At 46.5% G+C, this 21,366-nt stretch overlaps 2 protein-coding genes across 3 annotated transcripts in view; one reads left to right on the forward strand and one right to left on the reverse strand.

The window, feature by feature from the left end:
• LOC132883047 (kunitz-type protease inhibitor 1-like) overlaps positions 1-1,868 on the reverse strand; it is a 50,915-nt gene extending 49,047 nt beyond the window's left edge. Inside the window, exon 1 of one of the 2 annotated variants that reach the window (XM_060916183.1) lies at positions 1,048-1,868. In XM_060916183.1, the coding sequence (XP_060772166.1) occupies positions 1,048-1,447 (400 nt within the window). In that variant the 5' untranslated portion in view covers positions 1,448-1,868. The remainder of the gene's footprint in view (positions 1-1,047) is intronic. The other variant, XM_060916184.1, reaches the window with a different exon arrangement.
• The window catches only part of LOC132883046 (uncharacterized), a 33,416-nt gene continuing 13,181 nt past the window's right edge, over positions 1,132-21,366 (forward strand). Inside the window, exon 1 of the mRNA XM_060916182.1 lies at positions 1,132-1,757. The gene's annotated coding sequence lies outside the window, so the exon portion shown is untranslated. The remainder of the gene's footprint in view (positions 1,758-21,366) is intronic.

The following is a 21,366-nucleotide window of genomic DNA, read 5'->3' on the forward strand; positions in this document are numbered from 1 at the left end:
CCATATGTGACCTGTATTCGATCTTTTATTGACAATATGAACGACACAGATCCGATTTTTTCAAATCCGACCCAGGCCGTTTGGATATGTGGTCCTAATTCCGATTCCTATCCGCTCTTTTCATATGCGACTTCAGTCTGAACCGCCAGGTCGCATTCATCCGACTTACACGTCATCAACAAGCCACAAACGTCACTATTCTGCGCTGAAGTAGGCGGTGGGTCTCTCAAAAAAAGTTACAACAACATGGCGCATAATCACGGGCGCAGATAGAGGGTGGGACTCGTCCCACCCAGATTTAAATTCACCTCGTTCGGTCCCCCCCACTTATAGGGAGGAAAAAACATCTATGCTGTCTTTCTTTGCATAAGGCAAACCTCACGGAAAAATCAAAAGACTAATTACCATTCGGTTTATTGAGGTGCACGGCAGTGTATACATAGTTGCAACAATTCACATAAAACAAAGACTGATATTCGGTTGGTTGAGCTGCGCAGACTGCACAGGTTGCGAGCTCGAGCTTGGTTGCTATGGTAACCCACAACAAGTTTGACAGGCATATCGGGGTTGGGGTTGGTTTGCTGGCAGCTTTGTCCCCCCCAGTTTTTTGTCCCCCCCAGTTCAAAAAACGTATCTGCGCCCCTGCGCATGACATCAATGCGAGGGACGCTTCGGGATGTGAAGGTTCTGAATCTTCTCAATGGAAGGACGCAGAGGTTAGGGAGCTGATTTCCATTTGGGGGGGATGCAGCTATTCAAGCTAGATTGGATGGGTCATACCGCAACCGGGCGGTTTTACTTCCGTAAACACTGGCCATGCTCACTGCGTGTGACGTCGTCGTATCCTGCAATGCGTATGCAGAACACTTTTAGGTCGCTTTTCGTTCATACTGAGGATCACATACAAGTCGCATATATTTGTTAATGTGAACGACCTCACAAAAAAATCGGATTTCACAAAAAAATCGGAATTGAGCATTAAGCCTTGCAGTGTGAACGTAGCGTTAGTGTGTTTTAATAATATGAGAGAGACAGAACCAGGTTTACCCTCCGGACCGCTCAGGTGCTTCTTATAAACCGAGTTCTGCATGTAAACGATGAATCCGGATTTCTTGACGAAGCTGCAGACGAACTGATTTCTGTACAGACAGTTGAACAGGAAGCAGTTTGTGAGTTTGTCCCCTTCCGGTTGCACCATGGCCAGGTTGCACCGCGCGTGCTGGCAGCAGGCGCTCAGACAGGCCTCCGGCGTGCCCGCGCTGGGGTTGGAGATGTAGGTGGCTCCTGCTGCCACGCTGTCCTTCGTGTTCAGCATGAAGTCACTGTGGCCTTCCCTCGGGGTGATGCAGTTCTGAGCCCCAGCGCGGGTCAGCAGCGCCAACACGCCACTGCAGCACACGGCCACGCGCAACAACAACATCCTACAGCGATCTATACTCACAAGCATCCGGTCTGCGCGCGCCCTCTTTACACACGCCAACGCGCGCGCGCGCTTTCACCAATCAGTACCGGAACACGGCGCGCGCGAGGAAAAGAAAATCCAACTGGTCAGAAGCGCGCGCTCTTCCTCCACAGAGTCCGGTTCCGGTTCGCTCCGTCTGCGGCCCACTCGGGATCACAGCGTTAAACAGTTCCGAGCAGCGCTGCAGCTGTTCGAGTCCCCGCTGAGGTGTGTCTCAGTTCCACCTGTACAACTCCCCAGGAAGTGGCCCCTGGCGTGACGTCACTCTCTACCAGCGAATTAGCGAGAAATTCAGGTTAACCGCAAGGAAACACAAATACACACACACACACACACAAACAGCCCGAACCCGAGTTAGAGCCGATACATTTGTGCTGTTAATGTTAATCAGATTATAAACGTAGTGCGAGTATTTCTGTCAGTGGTGTTTCTATGTTGTGTATTTAACAGACAAGCTCAGACAGGACCAGCGGGGACACACACACACACACACACACACACACACCTTGTGCAACAGGTTTTACATTTGTCATAACTGACTTGCACTGTGTGTGTGTGTGTGTGTGTGTGTACTTGCTCCATATTGAGAACCGAAACGTTTTTATCAACATTTTTGGGAAGTGAGGATATTTTGTCTGGTCCTCACTTCTTCAAAGGGCTGTTTGAGGATTGTTTAGGGATCAGGGTAGAATGGGTTAGGGTGGGGGGGTTAGATATTTACGGTAAGGGGCGGGGTTAGGCATTTAGTTAGGGTTAGAGTAAGAGGCTAGGGAATGTATTACGTCAATGAGAGTCCCCAAAAATATAGAGGTACAAGAATGTGTGTGCGTGGTCTGTCTGCACAGTCTCATAAGCCATAAACAAATGCCTCAGTTGGCAGAAGATTTAGTGATCTCTTGTTATTAATGTTACACATTATTAAATAGCTTTATTGGCATATAAGTGAGTCAAAATAACTAACGTGTGTTTTTCAGGTTTTACTCTGATCAAGCATTTCATGCTCCCAGCTTTCTGTGCACTTTCCTTTTTATGGGGTTTTGTGGCCATCAACCAACTTGAGTGAATGTGGGGGGGGGCAGCATCCAAACATCCCAGTTTACCAAATCATTCCACGCAGATGTGGATTCCTGTGAGCCCTCCAGATCTGCTCTTTTACCAAAGAGAAAAGCTATTAACAAAGGCTTGACAAAAATGTTTTCATCTTAGACTTAAAGACATGGAAGATAAAGATCTGCCTCCTGCCATTGCCTTCAGTATTTGAGGTACAAACAAAGAGCCTGCACCTTTTGATTGAAGTAGGCATGACCCATCAAAAGCTCGCTCAGGTACTGTGGTGTAAAACCATTCAGTATGCCCAAAGGATTTGGGTACATACAGTAGTCAGTGCTAAGGGACAGTGCTAAATGGCAGGAAAGTCCCAGCAAAAGTGAAAGGTAAGATGTATAAGACAGTAGTGAGACCAGCTGTGATATGTGGATTGGAGACCGTACCCTTAACGAAGAGACAGGAGGTAAAGTTGGAGGTGGCGGAGTTGAGGATGTTAAGGTTTGCGATGGGAGTGAGAAGGTTGGACAGGATAAGGAACGAGCACATCAGAGGGACAGCACATGTGGAGAGCTTGGGACTTAAGCTAAGAGAGATGAGACTGAGATGGTATGGGCACATCTTGAGAAGAGATGCAGAGCATGTTGGAAGGAGAATGTTGAGGATGGAGCTGCCAGGCAAACGAAAACAAGGAAGGCCAAAGAGGAGATACATGGATATGGTGAGAAAGGACATGAAAGTGGCAGGTGTGGTAGAGAAGGATGCAGAAGACAGGGAGCAATGGAGACGAAAGATCCGCTGTGGCGACTCCTAATCAGGAGCAGCCAAAAGAAGAAGAAGAAGAAGTCAGTGCTAAGGGAAGAATTGATTATTTTTAGAAGAGGTTCAATCGCTTCTGGTATTATCTGTTTGAAGAGTCATGTAGGTAAGGGATCTAGTACACAAGTTGAAGATTGTGATGAGGAAACTAGTGAAGTTAGTTTGATTTCTCTAAGGGGAGTAAAACATTCTAATTGCTGATCTGATACAGTTATGTTGTTAACTACAGGGTCACTTACATTGTCCGACTTTAAATTAATAGTTTGAAATTTTTTGTCAGATATTTTCAATTTTATCATTGAAAAAATCATGAAGTCGTTGCTACTACATACTGCAGGTGTGCATGTGTCTATAGTGGTCTTTTTCCTGGTTAATTTTGCTCCAGTATTAAATAGGAATCTAGGATTATTTTTGTTATCTTCTATTAGGGAAGATAAAATATGTTGATCTCGCAGCACTAAGAGCTTTTCTATACTTCAGGAGGTTCTCCTTCCATGCTAATTGGAATACTACCAATTTTGTTTGATGTCATTTTCGTTCTACATCACTTTTGTTCTAATTTTCAAGTGGTCTGTTTTAAAGTGCAAGTGTAATCGTTATACCAGGGTGCTAGTTTTTTTTTCTCTCTAATCATTTTCCTTTTAAGTGGAGCTACATGATCTAAAGTATAGCGGAACGTTGACTCTAAGCATTAAGTTGCCTGATCAAGTTCTGCAGGGGCTGACGATGATCCAATCAAAGTTGATAACTTTGGGAGATTATTTATAAAACTCTGTGTCGTAGTTGATGTGAATGTACGTTTAATACAGTAGCATGGCACGGTGTGTATGTTTTTGCTCAATCATATTTTGAATGAGATGAGATGATGATCTGCGGTAGCTTCAGACTGCGGAAGTGTGACTATATTTTCGATATTTAACCCAAATGTTAGTATCAGATCGAGAGTGTGACCATCATTGTGGGTCAGTCCTATGACGTTCTGATTAACCCCTACTGAATCTAAAATGAATCTATTCTCTTTGTCAGTTCTATTTTGGTCTCATCTGTCCACAAAATATTTTTCCAATAGCCGTCTGGCTTGTCCACGTGATCTTTAGCAAACTGCAGATGAGCAGCAATGTTATTTTTGGAGAGCAGTGGCTTTCTCCTTGCAATCCTGCCATGCACACCATTGTTGTTCAGTGTTCTCCTGATGGTGGACTCATGAACATTAGCCAATGTGAGAGAGGCCTTCAGTTGCTTAGAAGTTACCCTGGGGTCCTTTGTGACCTCGCTGACTATTACACGCCTTGCTCTTGGAGTGATCTTTGTTGGTCAACCACTCCTGGGGAGGGTAACAATGTTGTTGAATTTCCTCCATTTGTACACAATCTGTCTGACTGTGGATTGGTGGAGTCCAAACTCTTTAGAGATGGTTTTGTAACCTTTTCCAGCCTGATGAGCATCAACAACGCTTTTTCTGAGGTGCTCAGAAATCTCCTTTGTTCATGCCATGATACACTTCCACAAACATATGTTGTGAAGATCAGACTTTGATAAATCCCTGTTCTTTAAAGAAAACAGGGTGCCCACTCACACCTGATTGTCATCCCATTGATTGAAAACACCTGACTCTAATTTCACCTTCAAATTAACTGCTAATCCTAGAGGTTCACATACTTTTGCCCCTCACAGATATGTAATACTGGATCATCTCATCTCATCTCATTATCTCTAGCCGCTTTATCCTTCTGCAGGGTCGCAGGCAAGCTGGAGCCTAATACTGGATCATTTTCCTCAATAAATAAATGACCAAGTATAATATTTTGGTCTCATTTGTTTAACTGGGTTCTCTTTATCTACTTTTAGGACTTGTGTGAAAATCTGATGATTTTTTTCGGTCATACTTATGCAGAAATATAGAAAATTCTAAAGGGTTCACAAACTTTCAAGCACCACTGTAAATTGTAATATCTACTAGTAATCGTAGACAGGTTCTCCAAATGGGTAGAGGCCTTGTGCTAAATGTGCTAAAGAAAATGCTAACACAGTTGTGAAGCCCCTAGCTCAGAAAATCATTCATAGATATGGCATTCCACTGTCTATTGACAGTGATCAGGGACCTGCCTTCGTATCGGAAGTAACACAGAAACTGTGCAAGTTACTAGATATTGCCTGGCACTTTCATATTCCTTACCATCCTGAACCCTCCGGCATAGTGGAAAGAATGAATAGAACAATTAAAGAACATTGTGCTAAAGCAATGATGGAAACTGGGAAATCATGGATAGATGTCCTGCCAGCCATGGCGTGTGAAATCAGAATGACCCCCAGTCGCACCATTAAACTGTCCCCTTTTGAGGTCATCATGAGCAGACCCTTTCACACATCATGGGGAACTGACAAGCCTGCTGTTTTACTTTCACGGGACCTGGATGAGTTGCAGCAAGAGTACACTGCGCACTTAATGTTTTGGCTAAACATTGTCCTGACCTTTCTCTTTCTTTACCTCTTCCTCTTGAAGCTCCTACTCACCCATTTGTTCCAGGAGACAAGGTGCTGGTTAAATCATTGAAACCTCCGCAAGTGGATAACCCAGTATATATCACCCCGGTTGAAGTTTTGGCCATAACCCAACCACACTTTTACACACACACATATAGTAACCATTGTATTAGTCCTCCAGTAGGAGTACAACATGTTTTATTATTCCTTTTATTGTGTATCTGTGACTATATGTAATCCTTTTTTCCCCTAGTGTTTAAACATACACTGGAGTCGCACTCATATAACAAACAGGAACCTGGGTTTCCAGCTGGTGATGGTGGATTTACTGGACTTCCTCTCTACCATTAAACTCAGGGATTTCTGTACTAGAATTAGGAATGGTAAGCACTGTATGTGAGTAATAATAAACTGCTATGTCAGTGTCAATAAGGTAAATATTTAGCGCAGTGCCTCCACTGAAGAAATATGATACCAGTCTCTTGGAAGTCCATTGGTTCTGATGATAACTTCTGTGTTCTCATGGGGGGTGGGAGTGCCTGTGACTCCGTAGTCCAACACTGGATGCATACAGGCACCCGCATGTATTGCAGTGATGACCTGTTTTCTGGACTGTAGCAGATGCTATCCTGTGGTGTCTCGCCCTCGCAGCATCAAGACGCTGTCGCCTGTCCTCCTTGAAAGTGCTTATTGCTTTTTTTTTCCCCAACAGTTACCAGTTTTTTGTTTTTTTTTTTTACAAAACCAAGATGCGTGTAACAAACAATATAACAAAAAACATACAACATTAGTGAACCAGGACATAGGACATTCAATAAGGGCTAGGGACATGGTACGGGGGGGTATTAGAATGTGTGTGTGTGTGTGTGTGTGTGTGTGTGTGTGTGAGAGAGGGGGATGTTTGAGTGTGGGTGTGAGGGGGGTATTTGTGTATGTGTGGGTGTGAGGGGGGTATTTGTGTATGCGTGTGTGTATATATGTGTGTGTGTGTGTGTGTACATGAATACATATGTATATTATCAGTTTAGCAATTATGTAAATGATATGTAAGCAGAAAAGTCCGGGGCATGGGGGATTAGGATGAGTCCCACTGGGAGGAAGGGAGAAAGAGAGGTCAGAGGAGTGGTCAGAGGAAGTCATCTTACCACCACCACCCTCCATTTTATTTTATTTTATTTTTCTCTTGGGGGTGTGATTGTGTCTGGGGGGGGGTGTCAGTTTGCCCGAAGTGCTTATTGCTTTTGAGATTAGCCCCCTCCAAGCTGTCCTGTCTGTAGCAGATGCCTCTAGTTGGGATGGCTGGATGCCGTACCACTTGAGATTGTTTTTCAGAATGTCCTTGTATCTAAGTTAAGGCCTTCCCCTTCTACATGAGCCCAGTTTCAGCTCTCCGTAGATTAGCTGTCTGGGAATATGATTGTCATCCATCCTAACTACATGTCCAGTCCAGTGAAGTTGGGCTTTCAGCAGCATCGACTCAATACTTGCTGAGTGGGCCCTATCCAGTACTTCCTGATTGGTGATTTTGTCTTGCCAGCGAATGTTCATGATCATACGCAGCGACCTCATGTGGAATTGTTCTAGCTGCTTTATGTGTCGGCGATACAAGGTCCATGTTTCACATCCATAAATCAAATCAAATCAAGTTTATTTGTACAGCGCTTTTAACAATAAACATTGTCGCAAAGCAGCTTTACAGAATTTGAACGACTTAAAACATGAGCTAATTTTATCCCTAATCTATCCCCAATGAGCAAGCCTGTGGCGATGGTGGCAAGGAAAAACTCCCTCAGACGACATGAGGAAGAAACCTCGAGAGGAACCAGACTCAAAAGGGAACCCATCCTCATTTGGGCAACAACAGACAGCCTGACTATAATATTAACAGTTTTAACAGGTATAACCCTCAACTGTCCTCATGGGGCCGTCCTTCACAGGAGTGGGGCGATAAAACTCCGACCAGACACAGGGCACCAGGATGGATCAAGCAGGTCCGAGGGGCAGAAGAGGCCAGCATCTCAATCCCAGGATCAACATGTAACTCAGAGGGACAGATGGGGGGAGGGGGGAGGTTTTGATTTGAAGATTTGAAGAGATAACTTAAGATCTACAAAGCTGTAGTTATGTGGACAGTCTGATGCCTTTTTGCTGAAGGACTTTTACTCTTATTCTGCCAAGTGCCTGGCTGGCTTTTTGGATCCTGCTTGCGATCTCTTTGTCTAGTGATCCATCTGCGGAGATTGTGCTACAGAGGTATGTGAAATGCTCCACGCTTTTTAGTTGGACTATGTCGATAGTGATGTTTGGCAGGGGCTGAGTTGTGCCCAGGACTGCTTGGACCAGGACCACTGTTTTCCCTAGGCTGATTGTCAAGCCAAAGAGCCTTGAGGCTTCTACAAAGCAGTTGATAATCACCTGCAAGTGGTTTTCCTTGTGTGCCATGAGGGCACAGTCATCTGTAAATAAGGCTTCCAGAATGAGTTTATTTACAGTTTTGGTTTGGGCAGAGAGACGACAGAGGTCAAAGACTGATCCATCTAACCAATATTTGATGTACACACCCAGATCAAGATTTTTCACTGTGTGGAGCAGGACCAGTGTGAAGAATAGGTTGAACAGCACAGGGGCAAGTACACAGCCTTGCTTTACACTGGTGGAGATGTTGAACGAGTCTGTGTAGTCAGCATTAAAGAGAACTTGTCCAGTCATGTTGTCATGGAACAGGCTTATCAGTGTAGTGAACTTGCATGGGCAGCCCAGTTTGGTGAGGATTGTCCACAATGCCTCTCTGTTAACAGTATCAAATGCCTTTGTCAAGTCTATGAACATTGCATATAGGTCCATATGTTGTTCGATGCACTTCTCTTGTACCTGTCGCACAGCAAACACCATGTCTGTGGTGCTGTGACCCGGGCAAGATCCACACGGCTTCAGGCAGGTTGCTTTCAGAGATGTCTGTGATGAGCCTGTTGAGGAGGATGTGAGTGTAACTGTGTGGCAGTGGGGGTGTGGCCAAGCAGCAGTCTGTGAATGGAGGGCGGGGTCGGGGAAGGTAAGTGGCTAAGTCATTCCACCTGCTGTCAATTAATGTGTGTGTGTGTGTGTGTGTGTGTGTGTCACTGTTTGTTACAGGGACGGAGCATAAAAGGAGAGAGAGAGCAGAGAAAGGGAGCTCTCTCCCCGACCACAATGCATGTGTGTGTGAATGAATGAATGCCTTTATTGGCACTAGTCACAAGTACCAGTGAAATTGACCATCAACCTGTCCTTACATACACACAACACACAATTGACAGAGGAGGAGTAGACAGGACAGGAAGACAGGGATGAAAAGAAAAAAAATACAGAGTAACATGAGGAGAGGGGAGGAGAAAAAAGCAACCCCCACACTATGCTCCTGTGGGGAGTGCAGTGTGGGAACATTAAAAAAACACCTCAGCACATAAGCACAAAATGACGCAAGTACGCTTTACAACATGAAAACTCGGGACTTGAGGGGGGGGAGGGGGGCGATCAGGGGGTAGGGTGATTGGGGGTAAGGGAAGAGGGGTACGATCAGGGAGGTATGGGGGGGAGGGGTGGAGGTAGAGGTAACCCAGCGCAAGCAAGCAGCCGTCTGTTCCTGCAGCCATGATGGCGCTGGTCGCGCACCCGCTTGTCACACTGGAGGTAAAAGCAGCGACCATGGGAAGTGGGGGAAGGGATGCGAGAGCGTCTCACTGCAGTGATCTTCAGGGGGAGTTGTTGTCCCAGCAACGGCCTTGGCCGAGGCCAGTGCTGTCTGAGCAGCCGAAAGCAGATAAGATTGGGATTGTTTGGTCTTGGGGCGAGTAGACGCATTCTTTTACACGACTACTTTGTTTGTCCATTCTGGTCTCCGAATCAATCCATTTCCTTTGCAAAGCTGAAAGCTTCTTCATGATGTTATCCATGTTGCGGTTCAAGTTCTGAATAGTCACAGTCTGAGTGCCGACAGCTCTGCCCACCGCTTCAATCATATCGGGCAGCTTTATGGGGTTTTGGACAGCTGTCACCATTTCCTGATTTCCTCGATAAACCAGGGCAGTGCCTAATCCAATCAGCAAAAGATCTGTAATCATGGTTCCGAATAGGTAGATGTCTTCAATGTCCTCCACAGAAAGAACTGTCAGGCACATGATCCGCCACTCCTCCCATGCATCCATTGTGTAGCCAGCTGCGAACGTTCCGGCAGGACAGGCCGGTTCCCCCGAACCCACGCTCCTCGTCGAGAAAACTGTGTCAATTTCATTAAGAGACCAGTTTATCAATTCCATGATTTTTTTTTTTTTAGTTTAGAGAGCAGTGCAAAGAGAATCTCTCAAAAGTATAGACAGACAAGACGAGACAAGAGGAGCATAAGCAGGGAAGATAAGGGAGAGGAGAGCAGAGAAATGCGACCGCCTTCCGTGAGAGCACGGAGTGTGTGTGTGTGAGTGAGTGATAAAAAGAAGCAAGCTGAAAAGCTCAATAAAGTATTTGTGTCAACATCAACTCTCGCCTGCCGTGCTTCTGTGCTCCACCCACATCAGGAAGTATTACAAACTGCTGTGGATATTATTTGCAGTAATTAATAATAATTTGTTTACATATATTATTTATGTGGTTTATTTCTTGTGAAGATTTATTTGTATTGTGGAACTCAAGCCCAAGCCTTCTCAGTCCTTCTTTCTACATGTCTGAACATGTCAGAACATGTCTCAGGGTTTTCATGAATAATGTGAGACTATTTGAGACACTGCTGGCAGTGTAGTGAGTAACAGGTGCTGAGGGAGAACCATGTGAGGACAAACAGTGCTAATTTCTGCTGGAAAGCACCACATCTGGTGGGATCACAGGATGCAATTAATTGCAGGAATCCACCAAGAAAGTTTCAAGAAGTTGTTTATCCTCTGTTTTCAAGGTGATCCTAGTATTTCCTATTTTGATTTTGAGGGTTTTTTGTTCAAGACTCATTCCCCCTGTGCTGTATGCAGCCAGCGAGGTATGTTTATTTACATTGCTTGTCACGTTAATTAGTCTTTGGCGTGTTAATTTTATGTTAAATGAATGCGTGTTTTTTTTATATCGTCTTATAACAGTTCGATGGTGAATTGTTGACGGTGAATTGGAATGAAGAGAGAAATAAATCCATCTGTATAAAGAACCAGCGTCGCTTATTTCATGGAGGGAGTGATAGTGAGCTAGGATTTTTCCAGCAATGGCAGAGCCTAATCTAGGGCATAATACGGGTTTTTTATCTGTCTGTCGCACATCCACTTTTTGGGCACGAGAGTGATATCACGTATCTATTCATTTTGTCGCGCATTTATAAGTAGAGAGCGTGTAGTCGCATTTTACTGAATCTTGTGCGCATCAATTTGTCAGCACCAGCTAGCAAGCACTGCGGTAAATATAGCGTTGTTTACACACCAATCGGAAAATATCGGAAAGGACCGAAGTATTCCAAATGGTTTATTTAGCGGGTAAAACAGTTTTGTGAACTATTATATCATTGGTCACCGAACCGGAAGACAGTGTATCTCAACCAAGCGTGTGAAGTGTTTTAAAAATACCCAAAAGCACATGGCATATCGTTCTGTCTCATCCAAACATAAGTTTGTGTACAAATATGATCTTAGAGTAATTATATGACAGTGTGAAGACATACTAAGTCATTTGATTCTGATTGATAATGGTTTTTGTAGTTTGAATTTGATATTATTTTCCTAATGCCAATATACAATTAGTTTGATAATGTTTGGTATTATGTAAGTTTTATTTAAAAATATTGTGAAATATATTTAATCTGTTCTTGTGTAATTGTAGGTACTGTAAGATTGTAAATGATAGAGATTATATACTTTTTAGGAAGTCTGAATTTTGAGATTATCTCCAGTCATTTATGTCAAAATCTAGTTTAAACATGGGTAGATTGTTTAATGTTTTTCACGTTCATGAAAGGTGGTCTGAACAAAACAAATATGATAGCATTTTTAAATATTTGATAGTGATTTTATTTTATTCAGAAAGTCAGATTTTTCATCTTATTATTAATTAATAGTGGCAAGACTACATGGATTTTAGACTTAACTATATCAAATGATGTAATATTAACCTAGTCATATTTGATATGCAATATTAACCTAGTCATATTTGAAATGCAACATTATACTACTGGTGGTCAAATTGGTAAAAATAGGCTAGTCACATGATTTATAGTAAAACAGTAACCTAGTCATATAACAGAAAACTAGTCATATTTGTAAGGTTTTGCAGTATATAATTCTTCATATAGTTTTTGATCTAAAATCTTTACATTTTTAAAGTTCAGATCTGATCATAATGTTTGTGCAATACTATAAACTGTGGATAAGTGTTTGCTGATATGGTTTTCATATCATTGTATCAAAGGATATGTATAGTGCCATAATTATGATATTATATAGATTAACAGCTGATATGAATGTTTGTTACATGTATTTAGTTTTATTAATAAAACTGTTCTGTTTATAGATGTACTCTTGAAAATATCTACCAATGTATTACTTATTTTTCTGTCCCCACTAACTGGAACAAATGAGGGATATTTTTAGCCATGTTAATATTTTCTGTCCCCTGTTTCTACAACTAGTGAGGGATCTGTCCCCTATTTTCAAATTCCTAGATTAGGCTCTGAATGGACAGTAAAGAGATACCTCTGTAGTTTCCACAGTCTAATTTTGCTCCTTTGTTCTTGTACAGTGCTACTGTGGTTGCATCTCGAAGCTCTGCTGGCATATGTTCCTCACCCCAGATGGTCAGGAGAACATCATGGAATGCTTTAAATGCTGCAGTCCTGAGTGCCTTGTACAATTCTGCAGGGATTCCATCCTTCCCTGGAGAAAGCTCTATGGTCTTTACTATGGTAAAGACCATAGTTCATCTGCTTTGTGGCTGTCTTCACCTCTTCCTCATTGGGTGGAAGGTCAAGGTCCTCCCGAATTGTCCCCTGGGGGATTTACTGTAGGGCTGACTGATCAACTGTAGATGGCCGGTTAAGGAGTTGGCTGAAGTGCTCTTTCCACCTTGCCCTGATTCCCTCTTTGTCCTTGATGATGGTTGTGCCATCAGCTGACATCAGGGGGTGGTTCTACTTCTAGAAGGGCCGTAGATGGCCTTGATGGCACTAAATAGCATTTTGGAGTTGTTAGGCTACGTTTACATTAGACCGTATCTGTCTCGTTTTTTTTGCGGATGCACTGTCCGTTTACATTAAACCGCCTGGAAACGCCAGGAAACGGGAATCCGCCAGCGTCCACGTATTCAATCCAGATCGTGTCAGCTCCGGTGCTGTGTAAACATTCAGAATACGCGGATACGCTGTGCTGAGCTCTAGCTGGCATCTCACTGGACAACGTCACTGTGACAGCCACCTTCCTGATTCACTGGCGTTGGTCATGTGACGCGACTGCTGAAAAATGGCGCGGACTTCCGCCTTGTATCACCTTTCATTAAAGAGTATAAAAGTATGAAAATACTGATGCAAATACTGATGCAAATACTGCCCATTGTGTAGTTATGATTGTCTTTAGGCTTGCCATCCTTCCACTTGCAAGTGGTAAGTGATGTGCGCTGGGATCACACACACAGCGGCTCAGTCCCGAATCACAGCTTGTTCACTTCACTCGCGCGCTCTGTGAGCTGCGCAGGGCCGGAGTGCGCACCCTCCAGAGGGCACTCGCTGTTCAGGGCAGAGTGATTTGGAGCGCAGGATGCCTGCGGAGCCGAGCATATCCGTGTATTGGTATTGCTGTGTGCACGCAAATCGTGTATTGGTGTTGCTGTGTGCACACTAATTGTTTTAAAAACGTTAATCTGATGATCCGCTGATACGGTCTAATGTAAACATGGGCTTAGTGTCTGCATATTGATACACTTCCTCAGCTTTCTGCTACCATCATTTGTCTTGCATGTTATAGAGCTCTCTTTGGACCCTGACCTGGTAAGCTTTGTGTCTGTCACATCATGAGGTGCAGTTTGGGTGGTTTTGCCAATCAATGTAGGCCTTTCTCTTTTTGTCCAGGAGGGCTTGTACAGCTTCATTATTTTCATAAAACCAGTTTTGATGGGATTTAGTCTTTTGACCAATTACTGCTTTGGCTGTCTCTGTGACAGCTTCTTTGAACTGGTTCCACTTTTCCTCTGGTCCACCAGTTAGAGGTCCCAATGCCTCTATCTTATCATCAAGTCTAGTTTGGAATTCCTGCTGATATTTGGCTGAGAGGAGTCTAGCTGTGTTGAAAGTCGGTCTTGTGAGCTTTGGGCGCTTGTGGTGTTGGGGGACTATGTGGATATTGCACTTTGCTCTAACAAGTCTGTGGTCTGTCCAGCAGTCTGCCCTTCGCATCGCCCTTGTGATGAGGATGTCGCTGCTGTCACATTGGCGGGTGATGACATAGTTGATAAGATTGTAGGGACAGCGGCCATGCACGTAGCCATAGCAACCATCTCCTCCCCCCAACCAGTTTGAAACACACCCATCTCTGTCCTCGATGCCATGTTCTAGCTCCGCCCCTTCCTCTGACTCCCTGTAATGGTATTGGATACAGAGGATACTGGATACCAGGTACAGTGACGTCACGACTGCTTTAAATCAGCAAGGGAAACAATTCCGTTCCCTCTCTGGCTGTGGACTCGCACTCTAGCATGGTCTCCACGTGTGAAAGGGAAGCTGATGCATTTGGCGCTCGGCTATTTCAATAAATGGTGTCTTTGGAATAAACTGTGTCCTGTTTGTTGTTACAAGGTTCACTGAAGTGCCAACCTCTATCAAGAAAAGAACTCTAATTGCCTTCACCCATTTTATTAATGAATTTATGAGACTGATTAAGGAATTTATGAGACTGATACCTTTTTACATGAGACTGATTTGATTGATTTTAATAGTTTAGCTATAAACTATTAGATAAAATAATTAATCATTAATTAATGTATGAGACTGATTAATGAATTGATGAGACTGATTTGATGAGACTGATTTGATAAGCCCCTTCCACCTACATATTTTGGTGCCCCGTGTGAGGATTGGTATTGTTGGCTTCAGTGATTTTTGTAGCAATAACAGATAAATTTAGTGTTGAGCCATTCCAGGCCTCTACTCAGTAATAGGCTAGTCAAGTGGAATTGCCAAGGCTATACCAGAGTCTATTTTGGCTAATTGCAGTGTACTGTAACTAAGTCTTGTGTGTCAATCATACCATAAAAACAGCTAGTAGGAGTAAGTGACCATACCACCAGTAGCCATTGGTAGAAACACGTACAGTTGCCATAGTTAGTTGGCATATTTAGAGAGAGAGCAGTAGTAAACAAAACCCTACAGGTTAGGAGCACCTGTGTGTTTCCTTATTGTCGCTGTCTGAGCACAGCCTCTCCATTGTCGCCTCGTAGCCACGGCATTATAACCCCACAGGTTAGGAGCACCTGTGCGGTTTTTTATTACCGCTGTCTGAGCACAGCCTCTCCGTCATCACCTTGTAGCCACGGCATTATTTTATATTAATAGGGGCTAGGCCAGGAAATAGTGCCCACATCACTAGCTCATCAGGTATAGGTCTGTGCCCGAACCAGGCAGTCAGGATGAGCCGCCGTAATTCCCCACATACGTCAGGAGGTGAGGAGGATACCCTTCCTCCACTGGAACTTATTCCCCTCTCTGACCTCGTCTCTGATCTCCTCAAAATCTCTTTCAAGGAAAGGGAAGAACTTGGGCAGTTAACCCAGGGTGAGTGTCAGACAGAGATCGACAGCTTGATACAGCGTATGCAGAATCCCCAATGCAGTGTCATCCTCATCCAAGAGGTGGTAGGCAAGTTATTTCTGCTCCATCACCAACGTACCCGTTTGGAGCTGAGAATGCTCCAGGAGGAGAACAGGGAGCTGAGAATGCTCCAGGAGGAGAACAGGGAGCTGAGAATGCTCTGGGAGGAGAGCAAGGAGCTGAGTGCTAGCTGCGACCAGCTAGATGCAATGAATCAGTCCCTGCGCAAAGAACTCAAGATCACCAACGATTCGCTAGAGGAGTGCGCCAAGAGACGCCAGCTAGCTGAACGTTCTAGCAGAAAAGCTGCTGCTGACCAGGCCATGGAAGAAAGTAACAAAATGCGCACCAGGGCCCTATCGGTGCTTCATGCACCACCCATGGAGGTAAAGGCGGAAACAGAGCCAGGAACTGAGAGGGGGGCTGAGTTGGACACAGACTTCAAAGATTTCCTGGTCAGTCGCCAAACGTCCTCCCTTTCCAAACCAAAGCGCCAGGTCACTGCCCCCTTCCACAAACCCGGTGGAGCAGAACCACACCCACCGGCACTCAAGGAGCCCCCAAGGCTCCAGACCATTAAAAGGGAGAAGAAGAATAAGAAGTATTTGGCGGTAAACTCCACCTATGAACACTCGAATTAGAGACCAGAGGTTTAAGCTGTGACACGTGGAACATGGGGTGGATGCGTCACATGGTGAGTGGTAGTGTCAGTCTGACGGAACATGGGTTGATTACTTTTTTGATGATGAAGGGTCCTAGGTACCTGGGAGCCAGCTTGCGGGAGACGGTTCTGAGTGGCAGATGGCGTGTGGAGAGCATGACTCATTGCCCCACCCGGTAAGTGGGTGCCTTAGAGCGGTGTTTGTCAGCCTGCCTCTTGGATGCTAGGGCGGAGCGAATTAGTTTTCTCCAGGCCAATGCCCATGTCCTCCTGCAGCAGCGTATGAAGGTCTGGGCTGAGGGTACGGCGACCTCCTCCTCTTGGTTGGGGAAGAGTGGTGGTTGGTAACCTAGGGAGCACTGGAAGGGTGAGAGACCTGTGGCAGATGAAGGAAGAGTGTTATGGGCGTACTCAATCCCGGGTAGGTACTTACTCCAAGAACTGGCATCCCTGAACGCCATGCACCTGAGTGCAACCTTCAAAGCCTGGTTCGCCCGTTCTGCCTGGCCATTGGTCTGTGGGTGGAAGCCTGAGGTGAGACTACAGGTGGCCCCAATGAGTTTGCAGAAGGCCCTCCAGAACTGTGCCCCGGTCAGAAACGATGTCAGTGGGTAGTCCATGTAGGCGGAAGACGTGGTGGACGAGTAATTCTGCGGTTTCTTTGGCTGAGGGAAGCTTGGGCAGAGGAATGAAATGGACGGTCTTGGAGAAACGGTCAATGACAGTGAGGATGCATGTGTTGCCACCCGAGTTGGAGAGTCCCGTGATGAAGTCCAGGGCGATGTGAGGCCAAGGTCGATGTGGAGTCGGGAGGGGTCTTAGCAAGCCGGCAGGAGGTCAATTGGTTGTCTTGTTCCAGGAGCATGTGTTGCAGGCTGCCATGAACTCCTGGACGTCCTCCTTGATGGATGGCCACCAAAAGTGCTGCTGGATGAGTGCCAGGGTTCGGGTGACAGGGCAGCTTGAAGCCATGACCCCACTGCAGCACCTGGGTTCGCACAGGACAGGGAACAAACAAATGGTTAGGAGGAATGTTGTTGGGGTTACCTTCACCAGGGTCCTGCTCCAGGGCCTTCTGCACGAGCATCTCAACCTCTAGAATGGTGGCTCCCGCCAGGTAGCGTGGAGGAAGGATGGCCTCGGGCAGCTTAGACTCCTCTTGGTGGGAAGAAAACATCCTGGACAGGGCGTCGGGTTTGCCGTTCTTGGAGCCTGGGCGGTAGGAGAGCGTGAAGTTGAACCGGGAGAAGAAGAGAGACCAACAGGCTTGACGGGAATTCAAGCGTTTGGCGGACTTGAGATACTCCAGATTCTTATGGTCAGTCCAGACTAGGAAGGGGAGCGCCGACTCCTCGAGCCAGTGCCTCCACTCCTCCAAGGTTAGTTTAACAGCCAGTAGCTCTCGGTCGCTGATGTCGTAGTTCCGTTCGGCTGGGGATAGCTGGCGGGAGAAGAAGGAGCATGGGTGGACCTTGTCATCACTGGCCCTCTGGGATAGTATAGCTCTGATCCCTGACTCAGAAGCGTCGACCTCGACAATAAACTGCTTGGTAGGATCGGGTATGGCGAGAATGGGTGCTGTGGTAAACCTGTGCTTGAGCATGGAAAAGGCTTTCTCTGCTTCCTCCCCCCACTTGAATTGGGTCTTGGTCGAGTTCAGGGCCAAGAGAGGTCCGGCCACTGTGCTGAAGTTGCGAATGAAGTGCCTGTAGAAGTTGGCGAATCCTAGGAAGCGCTGGAGCTCTCGTCTCGAAGATGGGGTGGGCCAATCAGCAACTGCCTCCAGTTTGAGGGGGTCCATCTGGATCCTTGCCAGGGAGATGATGAATCCCAGAAATGAGACAGAGCTCTGGTGAAACTCACTCTTTTCCGCCTTGACGAACAACTTGTTCTCTAGCAGGCGCTGGAGGACCTGCCGGATGTGACCCCAATGTTCCTCCAGGGAGCAGGAGAAGATCAGGATGTCATCCATCTACACAAAAACGAAGATGTTTAGGAAGTCCCTTAAGACGTCGTTAACGAGTGCCTGGAAGACCGCGGGCGCGTTGTTCAAGCCAAAAGGGACCACAAGGTATTCATAGTGACCAGTGGTGGTGTTAAAGGCCGTCTTCCATTCGTCCCCCTCCCTGATCCTGACGAGATAGTATGCATTGTGTAGATCTAGCTTGGTGAATACCTTGGCTCCCTGGAGTAGTGCAAAGGCCATGGTCATGAGTGGTAGTGGGTAACAGTTCTTGACTGTGATGGTGTTGAGACCTTGATAGTCAATGCAGGGGCAGAGCGACTTGTCTTTCTTCTCCACGAAGAAGAATCCCGCCCCTGCTGGGGAGGAGGAAGGGCGGATGATCCCGGCTGCCAGAGACTCAGTGATGTACTTCTCCATGGCTTGCCTTTTGATGGGAGAGAGAGAGAGAGAGTAGAGTCGTCCTTTGGGTGGCGCTGTCCCGGGTAGGAGGTTGATTCCACAGTCATAGGGTCTGTGAGGAGGGAGAGACACTGCTCGGGTCTTGCTGAAAACAAGTTTGAGATCCAGATATTCCAAAGACATGTGAGAGAGGTCGGGGAACTCGCTGGCTAAAGGCTGCGGTAGTTTGGTGGGAGGCAGAGTGGAATTCAGACAGGAAGCTAGGCAGGACTGGCTCCAGCCTAGAATGGTGTTGTCAGCCCAGTTAAGGTGGGGGTTGTGCTGCATTAACCATGGTAATCCTAGAAGGATGGGTACGTGGGGGTTGTTCATGATGTGGAGCTGGATGGTTTCAGAGTGGTTACCGGAAATCCTTAGGGTGAGCGGGGCAGTAAGTCAAGTCAAGTCAACTTTGTCAAATATGCTATACATGCTCAACATACAGCACAGATGAAATTTCAGTCCTCTCTGACCCACAGTGCAAACAGGCAATGCAATAAATAAAAATAGGATAATTGAAATAAACAATATAAAACACTCTAGATAAGAACTAGACATAGACTAAACACTCATATATATATATATATATATATATATATATATATATATATATATATATATATATATATACACACACACACACACACACACACATATATATAAATTGGAGCAAATAAACAGTCAAGGGCACTTGAGGTATAGCAGGTAAACCTGAAATAAGCAGTATAAACAATAAACTAATAGCTGTTGAGGTGAGGTAAAGTGCAGAATAGTGCAAATGAGCGAGGTAAAGTGAGATGTGCAGTCCCTGAGTTCAGTGTGTTAATGAACGTTGAGAGTGTGTGTGTGTGTGTGTGTGTGTTGGGGGGGGAACTGTGAGGGTGACATGTCAGATGCTGAAGGGGGGGGGCAGGGGGGTGTGCGGGCAGAATCTGTGGCAGGGGGCAGAGGGGGGAGGAGGGGCAGAACAGGGAGGGAGTTGAGCCTCCTGACCGCCTGGTGAAAGGAACTGTCCTTGAGCCTGCTGGTTTTGGCCCGGAGACTCCGCAGTCTCCTCCCCGATGGCAGCAGACTGAAGAGGCTGTGAGATGGGTGGGTGGGGTCACCTGCAATCCTGGTGGCTTTGCGGGTGAGGCGGGAGTTATAGATATCCATCAGAGAAGGGAGAGAGATACCAATGATCCTCTCAGCTGCTCTCACGATGCGCTGCAGAGTCTTGCAGCAGGACACGGTGCAGGCGCCGTACCATACGGTGATGCAGCTGGTCAGGATGTTCTCGATGGTGCCTCTGTAGAATGTGTGCATGATGGGGGCCGGGACTCTTGCTCTCCTCAGTTTGCAGAGGAAGTACAGACGCTGTTGGGCTTTTTTGGCCAGTGATGTGGTGTTGTTGCTCCAGGACAGGTCTTCAGAGATGTGCACACCCAGAAACTTGGTGCTGCTCACCCTCTCCACTGCAGCACCGTCGATAGGTAGTGGAGCATACTGGGTGTGCGCTCTTCTGAAGTCCACAACAATCTCCTTCATCTTCTCCACGTTCAGGCGGAGATTGTTGTCCTTGCACCACATGGCCAAGCGGCTCACCTCACTCCTGTAGATTGTCTCATCGCCATTGTTGATGAGACCCACCACAGTCGTGTCATCCACAAACTTAATGAGATTAGAGCTGGATGTTGGTGTGCAGTCATGGGTCAGTAGAGTGAAGAGGAGGGGACTCAGCACACATCCTTGGGGGGCCCCCGTGTTCAATGTGATGGTGCTGGAGGAGTTGCTGCCGACCCGTACAGCCTGTGGTCTCCCCGTTAGGAAGTCCAGCAGCCAGTTGCACAGGGAGGTGTTGAGTCCCAGCTGGTCAAGGTGGGTGATGCTGGTCAAGCCGGTGCCATTGAGTGTCAGGACACTGAGAGGGACATCAAGAGCAAGTAGTGGAATTCCCAGACGCTTGGCAGTGGCGGAGCAGATCAGGTTCCTGTCCGCCCGAGTTGACGAGGGCCTGGAGGTGGTGATGCTGGTTGTCACGGATAATGATGACAGGAAGTAACAGATGATTAGCAGGGGACTGGTTCCGAGCGTTGTCCACCAGGGCCCCTTGATTCACTGGTGGGCTCTTCCTTTTAGCGGGCAGGCTCGGTAGCCTGTGTCCCAGCTGACCGCAGTAGAAGCAGGCCCCCGTGCTCCGCCGGCAATGTCGTTCCTCCGCTGACACCCGAACCCGGTCTACCTACATGGGTTCGACAGACGCAGCGGGAGGTGGAGAGGAGGTGAATCTGGGGCAGTTCTTCTCTCTCCTCCGTTGCTGGATCCAAGCGTCGATGCGGTTGGCGAAGTCCATGAGGCTGGAGAGGTCTGATGGCAGTTCCCACGATACCAACTTGTCCTTGATGGTGTCGGTAAAGCCATGCAGGAACACGTCGATTTGGGCGTTCTCGTTCCAACCGCACAAAGCCGCTAACATCTGGAACTCGATGGCGTAATCCGAGGTAGACCGGGACCCCTGCCACAGCTCCATGAGCTCTCTGGCCGCCTCCCAGCTGGACAGAGAGCCGTCGAAAGTTCGCCTCATCTCCTCTGAGAAATCCTTGAAACTGGAGCAAAAGGGTGCATTGGTACCCCAGACCACAGTCGCCCACTCTCTGGCCTTGCCGGTGAGAAGCATTATTGTATATGCTACCCCGGAGCATTCTGTGCGAAAGGCC

The sequence above is a fragment of the Neoarius graeffei genome, chromosome 3 (genome assembly GCF_027579695.1).
Source record: "Neoarius graeffei isolate fNeoGra1 chromosome 3, fNeoGra1.pri, whole genome shotgun sequence".
NCBI classification, from domain to species: domain Eukaryota; kingdom Metazoa; phylum Chordata; class Actinopteri; order Siluriformes; family Ariidae; genus Neoarius; species Neoarius graeffei.